Source organism: Neodiprion fabricii, chromosome 2, assembly GCF_021155785.1.
Source record: "Neodiprion fabricii isolate iyNeoFabr1 chromosome 2, iyNeoFabr1.1, whole genome shotgun sequence".
In the NCBI taxonomy this organism is placed as follows: Eukaryota; Metazoa; Arthropoda; class Insecta; order Hymenoptera; family Diprionidae; genus Neodiprion; species Neodiprion fabricii.
Window position 1 is genome coordinate 34820665 of NC_060240.1, and position 7212 is coordinate 34827876.

At 34.2% G+C, this 7212-nt stretch overlaps 2 protein-coding genes across 5 annotated transcripts; both read left to right on the forward strand.

The window, feature by feature from the left end:
• Window positions 1-262: 262 nt before the first annotated feature.
• LOC124176738 (tumor protein p63-regulated gene 1-like protein) lies at window positions 263-3625 on the forward strand. 3 transcript variants are annotated; one of them, XM_046558372.1, is made up of 7 exons: window positions 302-342; window positions 511-620; window positions 1061-1262; window positions 1423-1599; window positions 1868-1975; window positions 2668-2801; window positions 2879-3625. In XM_046558372.1, the coding sequence occupies exons 1-7, from the start codon at window positions 317-319 to the stop codon at window positions 3064-3066; spliced, it is 945 nt and encodes a 314-aa protein (XP_046414328.1). In that variant the 5' UTR covers window positions 302-316; the 3' UTR covers window positions 3067-3625. The 3 variants fall into 3 exon arrangements, with proteins under 3 accessions (XP_046414329.1, XP_046414328.1, XP_046414330.1); XM_046558373.1 differs by having other exon boundaries at window positions 263-620; window positions 2879-3624; XM_046558374.1 differs by lacking the exon at window positions 1868-1975 and having other exon boundaries at window positions 2879-3624.
• Window positions 3626-3987: 362 nt separating this feature from the next.
• LOC124176737 (C1GALT1-specific chaperone 1-like) lies at window positions 3988-6482 on the forward strand. Of its 2 annotated transcripts, none has more exons than XM_046558370.1 (4): window positions 3988-4208; window positions 4480-5402; window positions 5558-5859; window positions 6029-6482. In XM_046558370.1, the coding sequence occupies exons 2-4, from the start codon at window positions 4589-4591 to the stop codon at window positions 6236-6238; spliced, it is 1326 nt and encodes a 441-aa protein (XP_046414326.1). In that variant the 5' UTR covers window positions 3988-4208; window positions 4480-4588; the 3' UTR covers window positions 6239-6482. The 2 variants fall into 2 exon arrangements, with proteins under 2 accessions (XP_046414326.1, XP_046414327.1); XM_046558371.1 differs by lacking the exon at window positions 3988-4208 and adding an exon at window positions 4253-4369.
• The last annotated feature ends 730 nt before the right edge of the window (window positions 6483-7212 follow it).

A 7212-nucleotide genomic window follows, 5' to 3' on the forward strand; every position in this document is an offset into this window, starting at 1 on the left:
ACTTAAAGTAAACTAGTTTCAACCGTGGTTTCGATATTATCGAGGCGTAATCAGATAGTAGATATGTATTATTTCATTCATTTACGAATTACATTCATGAAACTTTTTTTACAGCTTTATATTACTCGCCAACGAGCTTATCAAATTCATTGACCAGCAAATCTCGTACCTGATTGTATTTGCACAGTTTTCGGCAGTTAATTCTCATTCAGCCAAATAAATTGTTAGAGATTATAATTCTCATGGTGAACAGTAAACCTGACATCTGGCGATATCAGATCATATCACAAGAAGGTGTTTTCCGTATTTTCAATTGATGTGCGGGATTATCGTAATCGTATCGTGAGTTGGGATCATTCGGAAGATGATTATTACAAGTTACAGTCCATAATAGTAAAAGATATTTCTCTAGAACTGTTTATAATATACACATCATCAGGTTTGGTCTCTTGCCCCTATAAGCTTAATTTTTCTCAATTTGTACGAACCTAACCTCAAAATGGATGACAGCTCGCTAGATGAAGGCCCATCAGTAGATTTTGGTCGTGCGACTTTAGAAATTGCCAAAGAAAATGAAGCTTCTCACCAAAGTCAAGGAGAGACTTCCTCCAGAAATACTGGTATTAAAGTACTTACTGATTAATCAGTCTTACGTCGTTAATACTTTGATTGACAGATGAACAATTATATATATATTTACTACAAGACAATTTATTCAGAGCTTGCTAATTTTTTATACTGCACTTTCATTACACAAATAAATTGCATTCCTTGAGAGAAAGAAATCAATTTGTCTGTGAGTTGAAAGTATTTACTTTAATTTCTGTGTAAATTTACAATCTCAATGTGAAATAGATCAATGAGCTGATTGTGAACCAAAGTATCCTTCAATTGTGTATATTCTTTTATAATATGCAATGGAACACAAATGTTGACATTGAAGAGGAATCTACATTGTAACTCTTGAATAAGTCGATTTACGCATTAAATTGACAGTTTTAGTGCTTGCCAACAAATTTTACAGCATTGATTTACATCTGTTCTTCACCGTTGCTTTCAGCTCCAGAAATTACAAGTGCCAATAATGTGCCCGGAGTAGCGCAGACACCAAAAAATGTCACCACTCTACCATTCAAACGTCTTGATGCCCACACTTTTTTCTCAGATAGGAATGATGTTGTGGAAAGAGCTATTAAAGATTGTACTGATACTTTGACCAAAGATGTAGATGGAGAAATCATTGGCTGCTGGCTTTTGACACAGTTTGTAGTATTTACATTGTAATTTTAAACGTTTTTCCAAAATTAAAATATATTTTTCAACTACGAGCAAGTTTAAATAGAAATGGAATTACTCATTGAATGTCACTATTAGAAAATTTACGTGACAGTAATGAAATGTGATTTATACTATTTTATCTAGGATCAGTCTCTGGGATACAGAAAAAGAAAGGCTTGTCTTATTGACACAAAATGCACTCTTCTCAGTTAAATATGACTTCATATCACTCAAGGCATTGGAATTTAGTAGAGTACCTTTGTCAGAGATTGATACAGTTGTAAATGGAGAACTTGTTTACCCACCAACATCACTTGTACCGTAAGGGCTTCTATATCATACTCGTTATGGTCACATAGAATTTTATAACTTAATCATTTGCAAGTAACATTTACAGAAAGTAAGAGGAAAGTGTAATGTAATTTTATTTGTACTCTATTTTACGAAGAATGTTAAATTGCTTTTAACAACATTCACATATCTGGGAAACATTCTTTCGTACATATATTATTGGTGGATCTCGTTTTTTATTAATCTCATGCAGATTGATTTACACATTGCATCTAGCAGTCCTTTTAATCATTTCTAGGCGATTAAATGGCTTAGCAGAGGGTGTATCGTCTATCTTTCATAACGCTGTTCGCCAACAGTGGTCATCCTTCACTGCACGCTCCAGTTTTGGGGAATTTGAGTCTAGGTACATCCATGGGTCGGATGTTATATAAATTTTTCCGTAGTTAGAGTACTCCCGTACGAATTGCTTTCACTTTTCTTAACTCATCTATCTCGATATTTTTTATATTTTTTCTCTATAATTTGTGCAGTTATAGAATTTTTATAACGGCTAAGTAACTTTGATCCTTTGTTCGATTTCCTGAATGCACAATCCTAGCTTTCAGACACACGTTTTCTAAATAATTTATTACCTAGCATGACAGATACTATCTCAATGATAATGTATTAAATATAATGAAGACAATTTTGTCTTGACCTTGGTGACTTGTTGACTAATGTTATTCTTGGATATGAAGGTCAGAACTCAAAACACTTTTTAAAATTTAAAAAAAAAAAAAAAACAAAAAGTGTTTTGAGTTCTGACCTTCATTTCCAAGAATAACATCAGTCATCTATTAAATATAATATTGCATGTTTCATTTATGTTTACTAATGATTCATTTTAAATTGTATCTAGTAGTGTGCGTATGTTGTTATTATCATAGCTTTTCAAAATGATATTTCAGATTGCAACATCACGTATCTAGGTAGAGTCTCGCACCCAGTAGACATCAGTTGATTTTTAGTTTATTTTATGTCATACTATTTGCATTGATATAATAATGCCCTATAGAAAAAAATTGTGAAAGCTCTAAGCTGAAATACTCTTCACAGAGGACGAAATATGGTTGGGTTACAACTTATGTGGAACAAAGGAAAGCCTTTACCTTTAGAAAAGAAATGGAACCCATTCGTTAAAAATATTCCGTGGCTTACATTTGCCAGCCATCCGTTATTCTGGCATAAGGGTAAATAAGCATGATATTAAATTGCGTTCATGAATTTTTTTTAGTTATATGATATAATGATGCATTTCTTTTTACAGGTACAGATCTGGAAAAAATGAAGTTTGATGTGGAGGGATTGCATGCGGCGCTAGTCAGTTTAATAGGAGAAAATTGTCATGTCGTTTCTAATTCAATCGTACTAGAAAATTATTTAGGTCTAGGAGCCCTGTTGCATAATAGAAATGCTCTAGGATTTTTTAAAATTCGTGGCAAAGTTAGTTTTTAAATCTATCCAAGTTTTTAGGCACGTAAAAAATGTATTTTTTTGCTGTTCAATATATCGATTAAGTTTTCGGCAGATATTCAAATGCATAACGTTAATACAGAAAAAGATTCCAGTAATTTATTATGAAAATTTTCTATTTATCAATATAAATTTATCATGTGTTATAAGTATATGGATGTAATAATATCAGTGAAGTATTACAAATCCAAAAAAATTCAATAGCATACATGATCGACTTTAAGTACATAACGTAGCCAAATAAAATGGTAGGGAAATTTTAATGTGCTGTACGATTATGTTTTTCTTCTAATTCTATATCATCACAATGACTGTTGTAACTGATACATATTCAATATATTTGAAAAATGTTTATTAGACTGGGCCAAAAAAAATGAAGAATTGGCCCAGTCTAACGTTTATATTAATAATTGATATAATGCACACGTTTGCTTGTGTACTGTGGCAATGCTTGTTGGCATACTATTTTTTAATCATGTAATATCGCACAATGTGGTGCAAGTTTACAAATAATATGAATAAAAATCAACTCTGAAATGTAAATAATTATTTAGATGTGCAAAGTTATCATTTAAATGTACACCAATTTACAAGGTAAATACTACAGAAGTAATACGAGGCAATGATACTCTGTGAGATACTTTGTTGATATTGAGGTGCGATTTGATAAAGTGAGTTCGTAAAAAAAAGAATGCAAAAATTCATTGTCAGAAATATTTTCTTCACGTCGAGAAATTAAAGAATTACGCAAACCAGGTGAGTTGGGTGATTGTTCTCGAATTTAATAAACTCGGTTTGCACCGTGCAGGTATTTTCGAATAGTAAAAGTGCGCGCAGTAAGAATTTCGAGCTCCGTGAAGAATAGATTTGCAAGAAGATTTAAGAGCTACCGGTGGCTACCGCGACTTCATCGGTAGTGGGGTTAAGGACCTCCATTGAGATTGATCCGTCTACACATAGATCTTCGAATTTGTGTGGTGAAGCAATTTTATGGCGATTACTTTTAGTTTGATCCGTGACAATGGTATCATTGGAAGATATTCAACGCTTATTGTTGTATTTGCAATTTCAATAGGATAATCTAATTGTATTTATTCTCGTCTTCTTACCGTCGTTACCTTAAGGTTAGTCAAGATCATTTCCTTCAACAGGTGTTGTTGCGCACATGCTATATCGTCATAATAGAAGCATTCTTGCATGATTTAAATATCCTTCATTGAATACCAGGCAAGGATAAGCTACGTAAAAACAATGATTCAGGGAATTGAAAAATCGAAATATAACGGGAAGCTATATGAAAATATTAGTATTAGTCTACAGTTTTATATATAATCTAAATAATTGATAGATTTTTTTACTCATGCTTCCTAGTACTGTTATTTCTTCTGTTTTCAGAGAGAAACCTTGAACATTGTACATCGTCGACATTCATTAACTCGCTAACCGGATGTTGTCTGGAGGTTTCGCAAGTAGGTCAATCAGATAAAGCCACGTATCCGGCAAAATGGTTTTTCTGCTAGTAAAAACTAAAGCCGTATTCTTCATCGGCTTTACAATTGGTGGGATTCTTGCACTGATCTTAATGTTAGCTGAAGATTTAATTAGTACCAAACCTGTTTGCAATGTGAGACCATCAAGATTGTACAGAAATCTAGAGGAAAAGGAGAGCGAGGTACAGGGACAGAGCTACCGAAAGTGGCTGCGCCTTCAAAATGTAAAAATCTCTAAAGCTGACATGGATGAATTGATGTATGCCAAAAAATACCATACAGCAGCAACAAATAGTCCAATCTTAGAGTCAGATTGGCTGAAATCAAAAATTCATATTACATGTGTAGTATTCGTCGAAAAGATCAAGCTTGCCAATGCCATAAAAAATACTTGGGCACCACATTGCAACAGGATATATTACTTCGGAGCTGAAAAGGATAAACGAATTCCTATAATCAAATTCGACATAAAACTTACATCTTCTTGGCAACTTCTCTGTGAATCAATAAGATATATCTGGCACGACGTATCAAATTATAAAATATCCTTAGACACCCAAGCCAAAGACAAAATAGAATGGTTGATTTTTGTGAAAGATGATACAATGGTTATACCAGAAAATTTAAGGTACTTTGTAGCTCCGATGGATTTTGACAAAGGCTACTATTTGGGTCACCCCATCACTCTATGGCAACAAGCGTATAATGTAGCACAGGCAGGCTATGTCCTTAGCAAGGGCTCGTTTCTGAAAATTGTATCCAACTTCAATACCACAGAAAAGTGTGCCACTGGTGGTAAATATTGGAAGAAAGAAGATTATGATCTTGGTTAGTAGGAGGAACAGAATATATTTAATCATACAGTAAGCTCAGTAAAGTTTAATATCCCTATGTCTGATTTCAATATTGTAGATAGATTTAGAACTTATGTTTTAGCCTACAGTCCGCAGTAAAATTAATTATTTGAATTTCTTTATATGCAGGAAAACACTTGGGGTCTATGGGTATTTATCCATTGGATACTAGAAATGAAGATTTGAGTGGGATCTTCCATGGCTATTCGCTACAAAGTCTTTTGTGGGGTGTAGCCAAATCTGGTAGCTATTGGACCCATTCCCTATATCCTATAGGGCCTGATTGCTGCTCGCCTAGATCGATAACGTTCAGTGCAGGAGTGCCGGATGAAATGTACAACACATATTATATGCTTTACCGCCTTAATGTTTACAAAGGGAATGGTACTTACGGTAATCAACCAGCGGCTACGGATATTCCGGACCAAGAGGTGAGATATTAATTTTTTTTTCCATCAGTAATATTCAAAAATACAACAGTGTAAAAATTCTGCTTCTACTGAGTTTTGTTCAACTACACAGTACAAATGTTAGCTAATATCAAATATTATTTATGACAATTATTTTTACTAACTGAGTGTTTTAAATATGTTTTTTTAGATGTGGAAGATTATACTTGAGGAAGAATTCAACATCACTAATATAAATAAAATATCCAGCCAGCAATATTACAAAATTTGGCGCGATAGATACTCGGAACCAGAACAATTCATTAAGAATAATTACAAAAACATGCCTGATGTATTGAGCTCACTACTCACAGCTTATGAAGCTGAAAAAAAATTAGATCAAAATAATACATTAATATAGTGATGTGTTCTCATGTAATGGATTTGATGTATTAAATTCTCAGATGCGTGAGGTAAGAAACATTGTTCCTAGTCAATGGAATCTGAGGTGCTTACAATTCCTTTGCAAACGTATGTACAATTGAGTTTATTTATTTGAAGGGAAGATCCTAATACATATATTCATATAAAACTTAAAGATATAATGTAAAATGTATCAAGACTCTTAATGCTTATTAATACTATTTAAATAATTCCATATTGTATATGATGCCTTGGGCTTGAGTTTTAATTATTATGCCTCTTAAAATCATACATAGTATTAAAGTTCGAAACCAAAGTGTGGATGACGGATGTTTGAATGTTCAGAAAGTGACGTCACTCAAAATTTTTTTTTTCTTGACGTCATCGATCTCTGGTAATCGTCGATAACGAAAATCAGTTAGCCGAATTCGTCATTCTGGAAACAACCGCGCAGTAGAGAGGACGTATGAGAATCCCGCTCCGCAGATTTCGAGTACCGGGTTCTCTGTCCCCGTGGTTCTTGCACTCCGGGTTCGCTACCTGGTGAAACTCGACTTCCAGGACAAGCGCTCCGTGGTTCCTGCGCTCCAGGTCCGCTACCTGGTGAAACTCGATTTCAGGGACAAGCGCTCCGTAGTTTCTATACTCCAGGTCCGCTACCTGGTGAAACTCGACTTCAGGGACAAGCACTCCGTAGTTTCTACACTCAAGGTCCACTACCTGCAGGAACTCGACTTTCAGGACAAGTGCTCCGTAGTTCTGGCTGTCCAGGTCCTTGACTTGGTGACTTTTGACTTTCAGGACTAATTTTCAAGTGTACAAGTTTGATTATTGAAAACGCTATGTCTTGTACTGTCAGACCAATATGAATGCTTCAGATAACATTTTGAATCCGAAAAAAAAACCGAACGACCAGGATCAACAAATTAAAATTGGTGAGGAATTGGCATAGTATACATAGGAATAAGAATA

Excerpts from the sequence above, each read along its gene's own strand:
- LOC124176738 (XM_046558372.1), top strand. The coding sequence starts at position 317 with ATGTGCGGGATTATCGTAATCGTATC. Across the intron at positions 1,600-1,867 it reads CCACCAACATCACTTGTACC|GCGATTAAATGGCTTAGCAG; the intron begins GTAAGGGCTTCT and ends AATCATTTCTAG. Across the intron at positions 2,802-2,878 it reads TCCGTTATTCTGGCATAAGG|GTACAGATCTGGAAAAAATG; the intron begins GTAAATAAGCAT and ends TTCTTTTTACAG.
- LOC124176737 (XM_046558370.1), top strand. The coding sequence starts at position 4,589 with ATGGTTTTTCTGCTAGTAAAAACTAAAGCCGTATTCTTCATCGGCTTT. Across the intron at positions 5,403-5,557 it reads GAAAGAAGATTATGATCTTG|GAAAACACTTGGGGTCTATG; the intron begins GTTAGTAGGAGG and ends CTTTATATGCAG. Across the intron at positions 5,860-6,028 it reads CGGATATTCCGGACCAAGAG|ATGTGGAAGATTATACTTGA; the intron begins GTGAGATATTAA and ends ATGTTTTTTTAG.